The 19,967-nt window shown below is 40.8% G+C and overlaps 1 protein-coding gene across 1 annotated transcript in view; it reads right to left on the bottom strand.

Moving 5' to 3' along the window:
* Window positions 1-19,967, bottom strand: part of ZNF618 (zinc finger protein 618) — a 114,972-nt gene that overhangs the window by 58,182 nt on the left and 36,823 nt on the right. The window contains exon 2 of the mRNA XM_051979976.1: window positions 12,134-12,390. Coding sequence (XP_051835936.1) covers window positions 12,134-12,299 — 166 coding nt within the window. The 5' untranslated portion in view covers window positions 12,300-12,390. The remainder of the gene's footprint in view (window positions 1-12,133; window positions 12,391-19,967) is intronic.

The following is a 19,967-nucleotide window of genomic DNA, read 5'->3' on the forward strand; positions in this document are numbered from 1 at the left end:
GAGAGACTTATATGAACTGATGCTAAGTGAAATGAGCTGAACCAGGAGATCATTATACACTTCAACAATACTCTATGAGGATGTATTCTGATGGAAGTGGATTTCTTTGACAAAGAGACCTAACTGAGTTTCAATGAATAAATGATGGACAGAAGCAGCTACACCCAAAGAAAGAACACTGGGAAACGAATATAAACTATTTGCATTTTTTATTTTCTTCCTGGGTTATTTTTACCTTCTGAATCCAATTCTCCCTGTGCAACAAGAGAACTGTTCGGTTCTGCAAACATATATTGTATCTAAATTCTTTTTGAATTCTTCCAAGAAAGCTTTGTGAGATGGAGACAACTTATATCACCTTTTAGGGCTTCATCTGGTATTTCTTACCAAATCCATTTATCAAATGGAGAATGGTTTGATTTCTTATAAATAAGAGTCAATTCTCTATACATTTTGGAAATGAGGCCTTTATCAGAATCTTTGACTGTAAAAATATTTTCCCAGTTTATTGCTTCCCTTCTAATCTTGTCTGCATTAGTTTTGTTTGTACAAAAACTTTTCAATTTGATATAATCAAAAATTTCTATTTTGTGATCAGTAATGATCTCTAGTTCTTCTTTGGTCATAAATTCCTTCCTCTTCCACAGGTCTGAAAGGTAAACTATCCTGTGTTCCTCTAATTTATTTATAATCTCATTCTTTATGCCTAGGTCATGAACCCATTTTGACCTTATCTTGGTGTATGGTGTTAAGTGTGGGTCATGAGGATGTATTTTGATGGAAGTGGATTTCTTTGACAAAGAGAAGATCTAACTCAGTTTCAATTGATCAACGATGGACAGAAGCAGCTATATCCAAAGAAAGGACACTGAGAAATGAATGTAAACTGTTTGCATTTTGGTTTTTCTTCCCGGGTTATTTTTTACCTTTTGAATCCAATTCTTCCTGTGCAACAAGAGAACAGTTCGGTTCTGCACACATATATTGTATCTAGGATATACTGTGACGTATTTAACATGTATAGGACTGCTTGTCATCTGGGGAGAGGATGGAGGGAGGGAGGGGAAAAGTCAGAACATAAGTGAGTGCAAGGGATAATGTTGTAAAAAATTGCCCAGGCATGGCTCTGTCAATAAAAAATTATAATTATTAAAAAAAAAGATTTAATGAAATGAAAAAGTCGCATAACTCCTTACAAAATAGATCTGATGAAATGAAAAAAGCATATAACTCCTTACAAAAAAGATTTGACAAAATGGAAAAAGAAACCAACTTGGTGAAAAACAGAATTTGTGAAATGGGGAAAAAATGAACAATGAACAAAGTAGAATCAAACAGATGGAAGTGAATGACTCAATGAGACATCAAGAATCAGTCAAACAAAACCCCCAAAAGTGAAAAAATAGAAGAAAATGGAAAACAAATTTAGGAGAGACAATCTGAGAATTATTGGCCTTCTTGAAAACCATGATGAAAAGATAGCCTTGATAAGATCTTTCAGGAAATCATCGAGGAAAACTATCCTGATGTCCCAGAACCAGAAGGTAAAATAACCATTGAAAGAATTCACTGATCACCTCCTGAAAGAGACCCCAAATGAAAACTCCAAGGAATATCATACTTAAATTTCATAATTATCCGATCAAGAAAAAAAAAAAGTAATGAAGGTTATATTGGATGGGGAAAGATTTGAAGCCAGGAGACCTAGAATGGAGCAATTGTGATAAACCAGTAAATAGGAGATGATGGGGCTACACTGGTCTGGTGATTACATGAGATGATAGAAGGAAAAGGTCACAGTATAGCTCGTACAGGAAGACTCATCAAGAGGGGGCAATTGACTACATCTGAAATGAAGGGAATGGAGGCGTCCACTCCAAAAGCTGCAAAACTGACTAACTAGAAAGATGATGGTGGTCTCATTAGAAATAGAGAATTATTTTCCATTTACACTGCATATAACCTCTCTGCATATTTTTTACATGGTATTTCTGCCATTAGATTATAAGATTCTTGAAGGAAGGCATTGTATTTTTGCTGGAGTTGTTTTTTTTTTTTTTTTTTTTTTTTTTTGGTACACCCAGCACAGGGCATAATACCTAGCATGTGGAAAGCACTTAGTACAAACCAGAGTTCAAATCCAACCTCAGGCTCTTGTTAGCTGTGTGTGATCCTGGGCAAGTCACTTAAGCTGTCTCCTTCAATTTCCTCATCTTAAATGGAAATAACAATAGCACCCAGTTGCCAGGGCTGTTGTGAGGATCAAAGGAGATAATAACTTTAAGTACAGTAAGTACTATGTGAGCTCATAAGTCATATGTAGTTATGTTAGCTATTGTTATAGTTAACTATATGTTAACTAAATTACTGTCTAGAAAAGTAGGGGGAAGAGGGTAGATTTGAGGAGAAAGGGAATGAGTTCTGTTTTTCATATGATGACTTTGAGATGCCTATGCAACATCCAATTCAAAATATGAAATAGGCAACTGCATCTGCAAGTCATTTTAAGAGAAATGAACCCATGGCATGGAGGAAGAGAAAGAATGAAACAGAGACAAAGAGAGAGAAATACTGTGTGTGTGTGTGTGTGTGTGTGTGTGTGTGTGTGTGTGAGAGAGAGAGAGAGAGAGAGAGAGATAAACAGAGAGAGAGACAGAAACAGAGACAGAGGGAGACAGAGAGAGAGAGAGAGAAACAGAGACAGAGAGACAGAAAGAGACAGAGAGACAGAAAGAGAAACAAAGGGAGAGACAGAGGCAGAGGCAAAGATAGAAAGAGTGAAGACAGAGATAAAGACAGAGACATTTGACACGGAGATAGGAAGAAAGAGAATGTATGGGAGAGAGAAAGATAGGACTAGACAGACAGAAACAGAAAGAGAAGCAGAGAGAAAATACACAGAGAAGCATAAAGAACCAGTACAGCCATAGTTAGAGGGTATGAAATGAAAGATGACCAAAAAAAGAAGACTGAGAAGGAGCAATCATAAGAAGAAAACAGTGTCACAAAAACACAAAGAAGAAAAATTATATAGGAAGCAAATGGTCAATAATATTGAATGTTTCAGAGAGGTCAAAAGAATGAAGACTGGGAAAAGGCTGAAGACTGGAAAAAGGGCGAAGACTGGGAAAAGGCTGAAGATTGGGAAAAGGCCGAAGACGAGGAAAAGGCCGAAGACTGGGAAAAGGCCGAAGACTGGGAAAAGGCCGAAGACTAGAAAAAGGCTGAAGACTGGGACAAAGCCAAAGACTGGGACAAGGCCAAAGACTAGAAAAAGGCCACCAGAAGAAAGGAGATGGATCCACCTTCTGTGGGTAGATAGGCAAGCCTCCATCAGAGCCACTGTGAGCAGAGCCCCATAGTGGCACAGGCCATAGCAGCCCAGAGGTTCCGAAACAATGCTACCCACACTCATGAATTATAGAGCAAGCCTGGCCACAGCCCAAGGAAGAACCTCTGTAGACTTGGAGTACAAAGGTTCTGATCCTGCAAAATTCTCCGCCTACCCAGAAATAAAAGCCCTCAGATGTTTGGTCATTAATTCAATAGTGATTACCTCCCTTTAGTCTTCTGTTATAGCCTTAGGAGAATCCCTTCCTAACATACTTGACCAACAGAGCTGGTCCTGTTACTTCTGTGACTTCAGCCCTCGGTTTATTTTGGCCACATACACAATGAGAGACAAGAGGCCAGACTAAATTCCTTAGTGAGGAAACTCTCCTAATAACAGTTGGCACTTCAGAGTCAGAGCACTGAGCGGGGCCCTGACAGTCAGCATGCATCACAAGCAGGTCTCACTGGTTTCAAGGACATTTCCCTCACCCCCCCCCCCATGCCATGGTGCTGCTCAAGGACATCATAATGTTTTCATCCAAGTCTTCTCCTACTGGGTAAGAAGGCAAGAACAGCTCTGGCAGGTGCTACCTGCTGAGAAGGCTGCAAGGATAGATCCAATGATAACTTGATGTCTGCTGCCCTCAGCTCAGCCCCAGTTAAGAGAGCCTCAAGAACAGGCTGGTTATAATATGATGACCACAGAAACTTATAAAAGATTACAGATTTAGAGAGGGCAAAAAAATCTCAGAGGTTCTTATAGATTGTTTTTTAGATGAGGAAACTGAAGCCCTGAGATGTTAAATAACTTACTAATAAGTATCTAAAGCAGAATGTAAATACAGATCTTCTTAACTCCAGCACTGTATCCCTCACATTGTGCTTTATGTTATTACAGTGACTAGAATACTGGAGTTTTTAGAAAGACCTGATTTCAAACTTTTATCAAAGAAATCTGATGGCTATGTGACTTTAGGCAAATCTGCCTCAATTTGTTCATCTGTAACATGGGAGTAAAGATGGAGCCTTACCTTACAGAATGTAAGGTTTATATGAAGGTCAAAATATAAATATTAAAAGATTATATAAATGTTAGCTATTTAAGTTTGTGTGGAGGGTATAAAAGGAAGTTGAGGGAGTGGAGGAGACAATGGAGCAGAAATGCAATGGAGAGAATAACCACACTAATATAATCAAAAATCTTTGAAATAAATGCAGTGAGTATTTGCCCCTTCTTCTCCAAAAAGGAACTAAGCCCCTCCTAACAAATGCAGGGAACTCTTGGGCTGCAAGCTCCAGAGAACTACTTTCATGTAAAACGTGTCAGCCACAAAGAACATACCCAGATGGTGAGGCAACAGCAGCCCAGACACAAAGGAAAGCAAGGGATAGATGTGCTGAGTTTTGCTCAAGATCACTGCACCCAGCTGACCTTTGGAGGCAAGTAACCAGTGCAATATGGAGATGGGAAACTGTGTTCAAAGTCTATGTGGCCTGCTGAACTGGCAGAAGAATGCTGGCAAGGGGAGACAGCTCAGGGCAGCAGGATACCATGAAACCAGGATCTAGGGGAAAGGCTAGCACCAAAAACCAATGAGATGCAGAACCACTATGAGGAAGAGCCAAGCTGGACCCTGCCCGTTGCTGGACCCAGGAATCATGTGAATGTCTGCTTGGGGAGGAGGTGAGAAGGCTGACTCCAATACACAGTGTCTGGAGTCACACAGTGCAATGCCCCAAGTTAGAAAGACAGGATAAGTTCTCTCTCTCTCTTTTTTTTTTCATTATGATGTTTGTTTGTTTTTTTTATAATAATTTTTTATTGACAGAACCCATGCCAGGGTAATTTTTACAACATTATCCCTTGCACTCGCTTCTGTTCCGATTCTTCCCCTCTCTCCCTCCACCCCCTCCCCCAGATGGCAAGCAGTCCTATATATATATGTTAAATATGTTGCGGTATATCCTAGATACAATATATGTGTGCAGTACCAAATAGTTCTCTTGTTGCACAGGGAGAATTGGATTCAGAAGGTAAAAATAACCCGGGAAGAAAAACAAAAATGCAAGCAGTTTACATTCATTTCCCAGTGTTCTTTCTTTGGGTGTAGATGGTTCTGTCAATCATCTATTAATTGAAATGGAGTTAGATCTTCTCTTTGTCAAAGAAATCCACTCCCATCAGAATACATCCTCAAACAGTATCATTGTTGAAGTATATAATGATCTCCTGGTTCTGCTCATTTCACTCAGCATCAGTTCATGTAAGTCTCGCCAGTCCTCTCTGTATTCATCCTGCTGGTCATTCCTTACAAAACAATAATATTCCATAACATTCATATACCACAATTTACCCAGCCATTCTCCAATTGATGGGCATCCATTCAATTTCCAGTTTCTAGTCACTACAAACAGGGCTGCCACAAACATTGTGGCACATACAGATCCCTTTCCTTTCTTTAGTATCTCTTTGGGATATAAGGCCAGTAGTAACACTGCTGGATCAAAGGGTATGCACAATTTGATAACTTTTTGGGCATAAGACAGGATAAGTTCTTAACAGAAAGCTGAGGAGAGTTTTTTCCCCTATCTTCTGGTTCAGGTACAGGTCTTTCCTGCATTTTTTGTTACCTAAATAAAAAAACTTTTTTGGATTTAATAGCCTTGTTTTTCTGAGTGCTAGCAGGGAAACTGTGTGCCCTTTGGGGGGGAAGCCAAATGAGCCAGATACTGAGGTCCCTAGGATTTCCCTGGGCAAAGCACATTCCAGAGGGATTTTCAAAATGAGCCAAGATCTGAACATTCCCAGGATTTTCCTGGGCGGAGCACAAGCCAGAAAAATTTAACAAGAGGCAATCCCTAAATCATTTGCTGGGCCCCTAGTTCAGAGGGGTTGCTCCAACCCCAGGATTACATAAACACTTCCTTATCTGTTTGGCAGATAAGGTCTAGCTCTTTTGGATCTATCATTTCATTTTATTTTCCTAATAAAATTATGAGGCAAGTAGCACAATTACCACAACTGTCACTTGACAGACCAGAAAACTGGCAAAGACAAATGATTCGCCAGAAGTTACTTGTCCCTGTCTCCAAATGCTCCTCACTCTCTGGAAGGCCTGGTACCTGAAGGCTGGGCTCGGTGATGGTGGCAGCGAGTGGCAGAAACCAGGCAGGTCTGAGCCCCGGCGGGCCCTCCTCCTGAAGCTGCAGCCTTCTAAGAGGCAAACGAAGAAGAGGCAGGGAGCTGGAGGCCATGTGTTGACTCTGGCAGACTCTACATACCTTGTCATGCCAACAGAGCTACAGAAAGTGAAAACTGTCAGCCGGCACTGTGGGGAAGAGTTGGCCCAGCCGCTGCCAGCGTCACGTGCCCGGCGGTTGGCTCAGTGGCAGAAAGCCCACGTGGGCTGCATCTGAGCGGAGTGCGCTTGGCCGGTTCCCCTCCAGAGCCGTCTCTGGTCCCTCCTGAACCCCCGCAGCCTTGGATAACCTCTCTTCCTCCCAGCGGTACTTCTAACATGACAGACCTGCCCCGGCTCCCAGGACTGCTAAATCCTCAATGAGACGTATGTATTCCAATCTCTGCCCTTACGTGGAGTGCCCTCTGTTCATCCTTGACCACTTGAGCCACCCCTCCTCATGGCTTTCCCCTACGTCCCTCAGCTTTCCCACCTGATCTCTCTAAATCATTTACTATCTAAGTAGACTAGGAATCCCTCCTTGTGTGCTATTTGTTAGTCACTTTTTAATATAAACTAATCCCCCAAGTAGATCCCAAGCTCCAAGTCTTAAAGTCAGACTGTATCTGATGTACTCTACTCCAGTCCATTCACAAGGAAACTGGGATCCAGAGAAGTTGTCAGATTAAGTAACTTAATGTGGCACAATCAATCACTGGTAGAGCCAGAGTGAGCGCACGAGTCTCTTAACTGCCCAGCTAATGTGGTTTCACTACAATTCAACAAACATTTAACCGAGCAGCTGTTGCATGTAAGACCATGCTGGGTTCTAAAAGCATCCTTGAGTTAATAGCATCATAAATCTGGGGCTGGGAGGGACCTCAACTTGATCAATCCTGTCATTTTCCAGATGAAGAAACTGAGATCTAGAAAAGTTAGATTCTGACCTAAGTAGTCAGCATCAGGAGGACTCTTTCTCCAAAATGCAGGCTCTTTCTATTGCGCCTCTTCTTTCCAAAAAGCTCTCTTTAATAACTTTAATCAAAACCAACATATATCTTCACTTCTTTATGTTTCCAAAGTTCTCCATTCCTTCCCCCTTATACTATAACATTCTCCTTTTTCTCTATGTTTCTGTACTCCTCAAGCTCCATGAGGGCAAGGAGATGATCTTAGTCACTTCTGTATCTCCCACGGTTCTTTGCTTGCTAAATTGTATACAGTAAATGCTCAGAAAAAGGATTTACTAAATTGAATCATTAAGCCACCTACACCCATTCTAAGTCTCATGCTCATGGATGTTGGCAGATGCTAATCTAGCTCAAGATGCACATCTTCAGCGCAGGGCTTCCTGATCTGGGATCCACAGATCTCAAAGGAAATCATTATTTTTACTATATTTTTGTTTTCCTTTATAGTTCCCTGCGTTTTATTTTATCATTAAAAAATTTATTCTGAGGAGGGATCCATAAGCTTCATCAAAGAAGTACATAACAAACAAAAAATCTAGGTGGGTAGTGTAATCTGTCAGTCTATCTAGGCCCTGACTTTATAATCTCCTTGAAGGCCAAGGATAGAGTTGCACAGTAGATAAGATATTAGATGTGGAGTCAGGAAGATTAAAATTAACATCCTGCCTTGGGCCCTTTCTAAGTCTCAGTTTCTGGATCTGTAAAATGGGAATAATAATAACAATAATAATAATAACAACTACTTCACTAGGTTTCTGTGAAGATCAAAGGAGAAAACATATGTAAAGCACTTTGCAAATCTTATAATGTGATGCAGAAATAATAGCTATGTAGTATTTTAAAATAGGACCAAGTAATAAGCCTTGCTCCTTTTATAAGCATTTTTTGTTATTGCTGCTGCTGAAGATGATGACCAGGATGATGAGTGAAAATGGAAGACTAAGGGGCACCTGCTCAACCAATGTCCCAGAACCAACTGGAAAGTTCTATTTTTCCCCAACAGGCATTCATAAGAACCCGAGTGTTAGCAGCCCAGTTAGTGGATGTCTGTCTTATTTACAGCAGTATCCCCTAATGGTAGTTTTCAGAGTTTAAAAAATGTGAAAGGCCAAAGAGATTTTGGAGATCCACTAAGTCCTAGATTTTACAGATGAGGAAAGAAAAGAAGTGCACATTCCTTACACAGCCAGCGAACCCCAGAACTTGAACCCAGAATTTCTAACTCTAAGGCCATAGCACTTTCCAACAGGCCTCCCCGCCTGACAACCTTGCCACTGAGCCAGCTCTCTTCTGGGAGCACATCGGACATTCTGGGAGAGCCAGTCATCCTCTCAGTTACTGACTGACAAGGAGAGCTGGCTTGTTGCCTGCCTTGTCAGTCTTTCCCCATAATTAAAATCTCCATCTTTAACATCGGCCACTTTGTCCACCAAGGTCTTGCCTGGATTTCCCTCTGGTCCCCCAGTGAACCATACCACAGGAATTCTATTCCATGCACATTCTGAACAGGGTTGAGGGGAAACCCTCATCAAATGATTAATTTGGATGCTGTGGCTTCAGCCAATGTGGCAGCCGGCCTCTGCTCCCCAGTGAAGGCCATGGAACCAGCCCAAAGTACCCCCAGCTGCTCCAGAAACATACGTGCCCCTTCCAAAAGCAACATTCCCACCCTCCTCCCCCACTGGAGAAGCTGCCAAAAGCCAACCCTGAGCCTCAGGCCTCAGGCCTCACCACCAGGGGAAGCTGCACAGATAATGTTTGCAGCTTTGGGAACACTGTTTGTTTGACAGCTAATAGGGGAATGGGCGTGGGAGGGAGAGGAGAAGAGGAGGCTCCAGGGAAGAGGCATCCGGGGGCTCAAACAGAGAGCAGCCTTGAGTGATCGAAAAGGAGAGCTATTCATCCACAGAGCCAGTCCGGGGGCCTCCCAATACTGGGCAAGCACTGTGCAAGTGGCCGGATGAATGGAGCACTCAGGGCCTCTCAGCTCTGTGGAACTGAGCGCTCCCTGCCAACTGCCTCCGGACTGTGCCGGCCCCGGAGGCTCCCAGTAGCCAAGGCATGAAACGAAGCATTTGGAGGGGAAGCACTGGCCCTCAATCGCTCTCCTCCCGAGTCCTGGTGCTCCGGGGGCCTCCGCAGGTGCTCTCAGCCCATTTCCAGCTTCAGCCCTTCCTCTTCTCCTCCTCCCCATCTCACATATTCATAGGTACCTCAGCTCCCCTGGCACTGCCCCCTTCCTGCCATCAAGGACCCTCCACCTGGCCGGAGCTCTGCTGAGGTCCTGAGCTCAGAAGGAATGCCCGCCTTGCTCTCCCAAGACCGGGGAGTCCTGGAATCATGAGGGAATGCAGGGAGATGGCCGCTAGAGGGAGCTCCTGGCTCATTTTGGCAGGTCTGGCCAAAATGGCAACTCCCCTCCCTTTAGGTTCTCATTCAGGGGTTCTCCGAGTCATTTGTAGGCAACAAACAGGAGGCCTGGGAAATAAGCAGTTTCACAAAGATCCTCCAAATTCCTAGAGGCATCAAATGTCAGAACTGGAAAGCTCAGAGACCGTTTAGTCCAACCTCTTCATATTCTCTCTCACAGAGAGAATAATAAGTGGCCAAAAGTCCTGTTCCTTTAGTGGAACTACTGAGCCTAAGAGCCAAGTCTTCCCACTCCCAGACCAGGATCCTGCACTGCCTGGCAAGTCTGAGAACTTCAAAGAGAATTCCAAAACCATCTTTTCTCTCCATCACTTCTAATTTCTTCCCTGAACTCTGGAATTCAGACAATAACAATCCTAGTCCCTTAGATTAGCAGAGAATTTCCCACTCATTACCCCCACTATTTACTCACAACATCCCTGTGAGGTAGCCAGGGAAGGGGCCATCACCCCAACAAAGAACAACTTTTTAAAAAGTAATTTATAAGGTCACTCAGCTAGATACAAGACAACTAGTCCTAGAACTCACGTCTTCTTGCTCTCAATCTAATGCTTTTCCCATTCTTTCACAAGGCAGATAATGGGGCCATACCTGGCCACGTGAATCTAGCCCTGTCTTTCTCTTCCTCCGGAGGGTATAAAGTGGAAGTTCATCCAGGAACTAGGAAATTTCTTATCTGCCAGTCACCCCATTTGTGTATGTGCAAAGGATTGGGGTTACCTTCAGAGAATGCACCAAGGATGGATGAGAATATATTTAAATGTTGGCATTGGGGAAGGTTGCTCAAAGCTCTGACCTGTATATGGACTTATGCTTCACAATACTGGTACTGAATAAAAGCCCTATTTATAATAAAAATCCATTCCCTCTTCATTTCAGGGATGGGGGGGCTATAAATATGGAATATATACATAGGTTAGCAGATGTGATCACTATCCTGATTAGTTTGGCTGAAGAGCTTATTTCCTCCCCTTTAAAAATTTCTGTAGCAAGGAAAGAATCACTGGGTAGGAGAGGGATATGGGAAACAATATTGTTCGCTGCAAATGTAAGGAATGAGGATATATATTTGGAAATGAATATGATATAAAAATAAAAGATATCAGCACATTAAAAAATAAAAGCAGGGAAGTACTTTTTGTGGTAGCAAAGAAGCGGCCACAAAGTATGTACCCACAGAGTGGAGAATGGCTCAACAAACTGTGAAAGATGAATGTAACAAGAATACCACTGCACCATAAATGACTAAAATGAGGAATCTGGAGAATCATGGAGGGATAATGGTAATTGATACAGAGTAGGAAGTAGATACAAGAAAGCAATATATACAAGAAAGAAAACAAGCAGAAAGAACAAGAAAATGAAACTAAACATCATAAAATTTTGAACAAGAAGGTAGGGAGTCTAGAAAAATGGGGTGAAGCCAGATTGTGAAGGGCCAAAGCATCAGAAAATCAGAGCTGAACATGACCTCTGAGGTCATCTAATCTAATTAGGGCTCTCATTTTACAAATTCCCGGAAAGTGACCAGTAGTTGAATCTTGTTTTTCTGATTCCAAATCTAAGACTCATTTTTTCCATGGTTCCCAAAAAAGTCTTGAATGCTGAATTATACTTTAGTCTATAGGCAACAGTCACTGAAAATTCTGCCATAAATAAATATTCTACACAAGTTTCTTTGAGAAGGGGAGGATATACTCATAGTGGGTACTCAATTTTAATACCCCTAGGATTCTAATGAAAGAAAAGTGGGGAAAGGAAGGAGGCCAGGAATTAGGAAAACATTCTAACATAATGAACAACTAGCTAAAAGAATATCCTGAAGGAATCCAAGGGGATGTTTGGTAGTAATCTGATGAGGAACAGTTCTATTGCCTCAGTGAGTGGTAGAAAGAAAGACCAAAAACTATAAATATGAGAATCAAGGAGACATTCCCCTTGATTCAAGAGGCAAAGGGAAGAAATAGAACTTGATCTGAAACCCACTTTCACTGAACTCAAAAATTCTCCATACAAAGAGACTCACAAGAGAATGCCAAAAGAGTAAGAAGATAGACAGGTGGTCTTGGCTAAGATGATGGACAGGAAATAAACAATTATTCCACAGGATCCTGCTCCTATCCTGCCCATTCCCTCTGACTTGCCACTAAAACTACTCAAGACAATGGAAAAGCAGGAAGGGAGCTTCCCTCCCTTCAGCAGGCACTCTGGGCCACTCACCAAGGGTCTGCTGGTTCCGGACCCCCCCAATCACCACACAGATCTCGGCTGGCACATCCCCAGACCCGTCCTTGACGTTCTTCTTGGACTCTTTGGCGTCGTCCTGCCAGATCACCTCCTGGATGTAGTCATCAGGAAGCTCGGTCTTCACCTTCACGTCTGTCATCGTCCCCTGCTCTGAGCACAGTGAGGTCTCTGCTGGCGCAGGACTGGAGCCCTCTGCCTTGGCACTCTTTGGGCTCCTTTTTAACCTCTCCCTGCAAAGGTAAAGAGAAGAAGAGATCAGGGGACCGCTCGTCATTCAGGAAAGGATCCTCAACATTCACCTAGGGAGCCTGTAATATATTCCAGATATTTAATCCCTCAATCCTCGGGCCCCCTGACAGTTAGGGGGTTATTAAGATGTAGGAACTAAGACAACCCAATAACATGAAGAATGTTTCCATGTCAGATAGGGTAAGATGGAATTTGAAGAAGCCTTCAATCACCTCTATTCCCCAGTATTATGCTTTAAAAATAAGATCATTCTTTTAAAAGTAAATACCCTTTAAAGAATGGCTGAGCACAGAATAGAAGAAAATAAGAGAATATGACTGTGCTATATAAAAAACAATAAATATGAACTCAGAAAAATATGGACTTATATGAAAAGATACAAGATGAAGTAAGCATAACCAAGAAATAATATATACAAGATGGTAATAATCTTGATACATAAAGAATGCTGTAAAGTTCTAATGACCAAATATGGTCCCAAAGAAGAAATAGCTTCCCTGTTTCTTTACAGAGGTGGAAGATCCTGGTTGTGAAACACTTCATATAACATCAGACTTTTCCATGGTGTTGCTTAGTTTTGCTGAACTATTTCTTGCCCTTAAATTTTTTTTTGTTGTTATACAACCTTAACTCTCAGTATTCTAGGTAACTCCTGAGACTCCAAACTGCAGAAAATGTGCTGACCTGCATTGTAGAGCTCCCTATCCTTATACCTCCCTACTGGGAGTTCCCTATACCAATCAAATCATAGATTCCATCACTCAACCTTATTTCTATAAAGGATAATTCTCTGGGAGCAAAAAGGAGCAGGCATACATTGGGAAATGAACATGATATAAAAACAAGAGATATCAATAAAATGTATTTTAAAAGAATGAAAAAAGTCTAATAGATGAGCAAGTTTTAACACAGAGCATTTCAATTAATTAAAGCAAGACTAATTTAATTAGCTAGCATAATTTATTCACTTCAACTTCAAGAATTTTTAAGTTGGTGCATATGAATCCTACCTCCCTTGAAACATATTAAGACTCCTCTTTGCCAGTACGCTCTTGGAGAACAGATACAGCCTCAAAACTCATTATCCTACACAACCTGAGGATGAAACTCAAGAGGTACTTCCATGAAGAGGTTGTTCAATACACCATTAAAAACACTAAAGATGACTTTAACATGGATGATTTTGAAGGCTTTGAAGCCATGAAAGCAGCAGGTGCTAGATCAGCATAGCTACAGAGAACAATATCTTTCCCTATCTTGTCTTAGTTTTCCCCCTCCCTCAAAAGCCACATATAGCTCTTTAACTCAAGCAAGTTCTTCCTTCCACTCTGTCTTTAATTTACCAATAGAATGTAAGCTCTTTGAGGATGGCAGTTTTTTCATTTTGTCTTTTTATTTCTTACATCTACCAAGGTCTTGCAATTAGCTAGTCAAAAAGTATTTCTTAAGTACATTCTACTATGTATCAAATATTGCACTATCTACTGGTGATACAATGAAAGGCAAAAACTCTGCCTCCAAGGAGCACATATTCCAATGATGAAGCGACCTGTATAAGATAACCAGGTGATATATAAAGGCTAGATGGAAGACAATGTGGAAGAGGAAAGGGAAGGTGTAAGCTGCTGGACAGACTGAGAAAGGCATTCTGCAGAAACTAAGATCTGAACTGAGTCTTGAAGGAAGCCAGAGAAAGAGGTAGAAGTGAAAAAAAAGAAAGGGAATTGCAGGTAAATAAGCATCTAGACAGGAAATAAAATGGGGTGTTCAAAGAACTGCCAAGAAGAGGAACGACTTTAGAAAACTGGACCTCAGAGTGTGTAGAGGTAAGTGAACTATGAGAAGATTGTGTGGAAGGAAGGGGGCAGTTTAAGAAGCCACAGAGAGGACTTTACATTTGCTGCTAAAGGCCATAGGGAACCACTGAAGCTCACTGACCCAAGCCATGACATGGTCAGACCTCTACTTTCGAAACCTCCACCTTGGAAGCTAAGTGGAAGATGGATGCGGCGGAAGGGACATTTCAAAGGCTACTATAGTAGACCAAGTGAGATGCAATGGGGGGCTGACTAGGGGTGTAACTCTGGGAATTTTTTTGCAGTCAGAAATGACAAGATATAGTGATGTATTTGAGAGAGAGAAGAGTTAAGGGTAATACCGAGGTTGCTGGCTTGGGTGAAGGAAGGAAGGTGGAGTCTGTGATACTAATGGAAAATTATGGAAGAGAAAAGAGCAAAGATAATGAATTCTAGAACACACTGAATTTGAGATGTCTGAAAAGCAGGTAGTGATAGATCTGAAAAAAGGAAAGAGATGAATATGCTAGTTCTGGGAACATCTGAGAAGAGGCCCCAGGAAAGAGTTTTGAGGGACATTCTTGCTTAGTAAGTGTGACACTGATGAGGAACTAGCAAAGGAGATGGAAGAGCAGGAAAGAGTAATGGTACAAAAAGCAAGTGAGGGGACAATATTCCAAAGGCAACCAACAGTATCAAATGTTGCAGAGAGATCCAAGAGGACCAAAGATCATTGGGTTTGTCTTTTAAGAAACCGTTAGTTACTTTGGAGGTGACAGTTTCCATCAAATGATATGGCTGACTGCCAGAGGAGAGAGTGGATGTACCAAATATATATTTTTTAAAGCGTTAACTAGGAAGGATGATAGAATCAAGCAGGTGTGTGCTAAAATAATTTTGAGGACCCACATGTGCAAAAATGTTTATATAAATCCTTTTGGTAGTGCAAGAAACTTGAAACTGAGTGGTAACCATCAGTTGGGGAATGGCTGAATTAGTTATGGTACATGAATGTTATAGAATATTATTGTTGTATGAGAAATTATCAGCAGAATGCTTTCAGAAAATCCTGGAGAGACTTACATGAAGTGATGCTAAGTGAAGTGAGTAGAACCAAGAGAATATTGTACACAGCAACAAGATGATTATGTGACAATCAACTCTGATGGATGTAGCTCTTTTCAACAATGAGGTAATTCAGACCAATTCCACAAGACTTGTGATGGAGGGAACCATCTGCATACAGAAAGTGGATTGTGGGAACTATGAATCACAACACAAGTATTTTCACCCTTTTTGTTGTTATTTGCTTGCTTTTTTTTTCTTTCTCAGTTTTTTCTTTTTTGATCTGATTTTTCTTGTGCAGCATGATAAATGTGGAAATACATTTAGAAGAATTGCATATATTTAACATATACTGGATAACTTGCTGTCTAGGGAAGGGGGGAGTGGGAGGAAAGGACAAAGAAAAATTTGGAACACAAGGTTTTTCAGGGTGAATGTTGAAAATCCTCTTTATGTATATTTTGAAAATAATAGACTATTATTAAAAATAAATTTAAATAATTTTTGACATTTTAAAAAAGTTTTGAGTTCCAAATTTTATTCCTCTCTCTCCTCCCAGAAATGATAAGCAATCAGATATAGGTTATACATTTGCAATAAATAAAACATTTCCACATTTGTCATTCTGTACCAGACTTGAATAAAAAGAAAAAGAATGAAAGCAAGAAAGAGAAAAATAGCATGCTTCAGTCAGTATTTCAAACAATATCAGTTCTTTCTCGGTATCATCAATATGTTTCATCATTAGTCTTTTGGGATTGTCTTGAATCATTGCATTGCTGAAAACAACTAAGATATTCACAGTTCTTCATGGAACAATATTGTTGTAACTAAGTACAAGTTCTTCTGGTTCTGTTCATTTTGTATCACTTTCATATAAATTTTTCTAAATCTTTCTGAAATCATCCTGCTTGTCACTTCTTATAGCACAATCATATAACCATAGCTTTTTAGCTATTCCCTAATTGATGGGCATCCCTTCGATTTCCAATTCGTAGCCATCATAAAAAGAACTTAAGATTTTCTTTAATAACAGGGAGATATGAGGGTGTTTGCAGGCATCAATAAAAGAACCAATAGATATATATACAGCAAAGATCAATGAGAGAAAGAGAGAGAGAGGGGAGGGAGAAGAAGGGAAGGAGGGAAGAGAGAGGAGGGAAGAGGGGAAGGAAGAGGGGGGAGAAAAATGGGGGAGGAGCAGGAAAAGTATAACAATACGAATGAGGAGGAAGAAGAGGAAGGAGGAAAAAGAGGAAGGAGGGGATAATAACTATGGAGAATATTAAACAAGATGATATCACAGGTGCTTGAAGAATAGAGACATAATAAACATTTGTTGAATTGAACTGAATTAGTACTCAAGAAACCCATCAACACCAGAATCTAAAGGGAAGAGGAACAAAAGACTTGTCAATGGATGGACTGTTTAATCACATATTCTTTCATGTATTCTTTTCCTCAAAGTTCAAGAGCTGACTAGAAGAAGGGGATTGTAAATCTATGCTCTTAGAATCTACCTGCACCACACCCATTGAGATTTATGGAGAAACTATCTCCTTAAGGCAAACAGTGGGATGATTTGTCTTTAAGTTCTCTGGTTACCTGTACCTGAGTCTCTCCCAGTTCATTATTATCACAATGACAATGATGATGATGACAATGATAATGATAATACTGACAAGTCAAGGATGACTTCTGACATGGATTGTTTTTAAAAGAGAATCAATCCTTTGAAAGTTATGTAAACAGCTGGAGCTAGGCCATTGTGACAACACAAAATACTCTCCTTTGTTCATGTCCCACTAATTTTTTTAAAGAATCAATACAAGTAAAATGTTTGTGGCAGCCCTGTTTGTAGTGGCTAGAAGCTGGAAAATGAATGGATGCCCATCAATTGGAGAATGGTTGAGTAAATTGTGGTATATGAACGTTATGGAATATTATTGTTCTGTAAGGAATGACCAGCAGGATGAATACAGAGAGGACTGGCGAGACTTACATGAACTGATGCTAAGTGAAATGAGCAGAACCAGGAGATCATTATATATCTCAACAATGATACTGTTTGAGGATGTATTCTGATGGAAGTGGATCTCTTCGATAAAGAGAGCTAATTCAGTTTCAATTGATCAAAGATGGGCAGAAGCAGCTACACCCAAAGAAAGAACACTGGAAATGAATATAAACTGCTGGCATTTCTGTTTTTCTTCCCGGGTTATTTATACCTTCTGAATCCAATTCTTCCTGTGCAACAAGAAAACTGTTCGGTTCTGCACACATATATTGTATCTAGGATATACTGTAACCTATTCAACATGTAAAGGACTGCTTGCCATCTGGGAGAGGAGGTAAAAGGGGGAGGGGGAAAATCGGAACAGAAGTGAGTGCAAGGGATAATGCTGTAAAAAATTACCCTGGCATGGGTTCTATTAATAAAAAGTTATTTAAAGAAAAAAAAAGAATCAATACAAGTTCTTTCTCCTCCATGAAGTCTTCTCCCAAATATCCCAAGCTACAATAATTCCCATCCATGCCCCCCAAACTCCTATAGTGCACACAGTTCGCATTGTATGACTGATACTTAGCATCATGAGTCAGTGGGGCTCAGTGGATGGGACACTAGATTTGGGATCAAAAGAACTAGATTCAAATCTAAGCTTTTCTATTTATTACCTGAGTGAACATGAGTTATTATTTTGCTCTCTAACCCTCAGTTTCTACCTCTGTAAAATGAAGGTTTCTAAGGTACACTCTGGTTCTAAAATTCTATGTTCCTAAAAACATTCTAAGACATGTCCCACTTTCCCAAATGAATGTAAACTCTCTAAGTTCATTCTGTCTCATATAGAGCCTAACATAAGGCAGGAAATGTATAAAGTGCTTTAAAAAGGTTTGTGGATGATGATGAGGATGGTGACAGGGAACTTATAAACTTGTAAGATAATGAAGCTATGAATCTGTCATCTGCCTTAGGCCATTTCCTGGCTCTTGTACTAACTCTAAATCTAAGGAGTAAGAAAAAAAAAAAAAAAAAAACTGGGAAACAGGATCCTCCCCTGAGCTCCAGACTGAGCCATAGTTATTTTTCTGGGAGATGGTGAAGAAAAAAAGCTCCAACCTCCTCTGTGAGATAGAAGGAATGAACTGGGAAAGAAAAGCAAAATCCCCAGCCAAACAGCAGTGGATAAAGATCTTCCTTAGAAAGGCAAAGGAAAGGAAATTACCCTGGGGAAAAGGGCAGGAGGTAGGAGGGAGAGTGCCAAAGACAAGGGGAAGCGTCTTCAGTAACAATTCCAGCCCAGCCTCCTACAAGGAGAACACAAAGCTTCTCCAAGTGGGTCAGCCACGTCAGAGCTGTCAGTCCTTACAGCATTCATCTCGTTTGTTCATTGAGGAAAAGAGAAGTGTGATTAATAGCTCCCTATTCCTGAAGCCAATCCCACAGCCAACTCATCAAGCCCCTCCATCTCCTCCCTCCACCTCCTTAGCAACTCGCCAAACCATTCAGTTTCCTTAATGGCAAAAAAGATGAATGAATGAGGGAATGAGTAAGTCAGTGAGTGAGTGAGCCAATGCAAAGGAACAGCTGGGCCTAGCTGGCTTTTTTTCAGCTGCTCTCGCCTCCTGGGGTATGGATTGGTTCCTATCAGGATACAACTGGCTGGACCGGTTCTGACTTTCCCTGCAACACTTGTGGTAGATGGACCACACTTGAGTCAAACATAATCCTCATCTGAGCTCAGGAGATGTGTTCAGAAAACTCACGGTGCTCAGTCCCTACCAGTGTCCTGATCTCCATCCTATTCAGTTAACTCAGAAATGTTCTTCAGAGCCTCAGAGCTTTAAGTAAACCCTACTTGACATGTCCAAAAATGAAAGATATACAGTCAAGCAATTTGAACTCTATAATGTTGGATTGTTCTCTAGAAACTAAGACTGCAATTCTGGGCCAATTACTTAATCTCTGGACCTCACTTTCCCTCTCTGTAAAACAAGGAATGTGGTCTAGATTATATGTAAAAGTTGGGGGGAAAAGGGAGAGGAGAGAAAGAGGGAGAAAGAGAGATAAATTAATTTCCAGTGCTTTTTTACTACCTACAAATGAAACTATATCCTTAAAAACTGACATTCGAGGCTTTTTATAATATTTCTGTCATGCTCTATATTCCTGAAACAGATGACTCTCACTCCCTTTTAAGTGCTTTGCTTATGACATTCCCTGTACCCAGAATAGAGGAGGAATTCCCTCTCCTATCTTTCAAGCCCCAAAGGTCCCCTTCTTCCCTGGAGCCTTCAATAAAAATTCCTTTCCTACACCCAAAGTAATCTATCACCTAATTTCTCACAGTCCAGATATATCCCTGATATATATAACACTCTCTGTTATGTTAGTTACTTGTGTACCAACCAGCCAGTCAGAACACATCCTGTAAGAGTATAAGCCACTTAAAAGCAGGGTCAGTATTTTAAGGCTATCCAGCACATAGCATTGGGTGCTGCACAAGGATGTGGTTAATAAGTATTTATTTAATGAATCTGAAGACCAGGCCTTCAGAAATATCTTGTATAAATGCTTATTAAATTGAATTGCTTATAAATATCACATGTATATACACATACACTTATACACATGCATACACACATTCTCTCATTCTGGCAAGATTAAAGAACAGTAGCAGAATACACTTTTAGCA

This window comes from Antechinus flavipes, chromosome 2 (genome assembly GCF_016432865.1).
Source record: "Antechinus flavipes isolate AdamAnt ecotype Samford, QLD, Australia chromosome 2, AdamAnt_v2, whole genome shotgun sequence".
Classification (NCBI taxonomy): domain Eukaryota; kingdom Metazoa; phylum Chordata; class Mammalia; order Dasyuromorphia; family Dasyuridae; genus Antechinus; species Antechinus flavipes.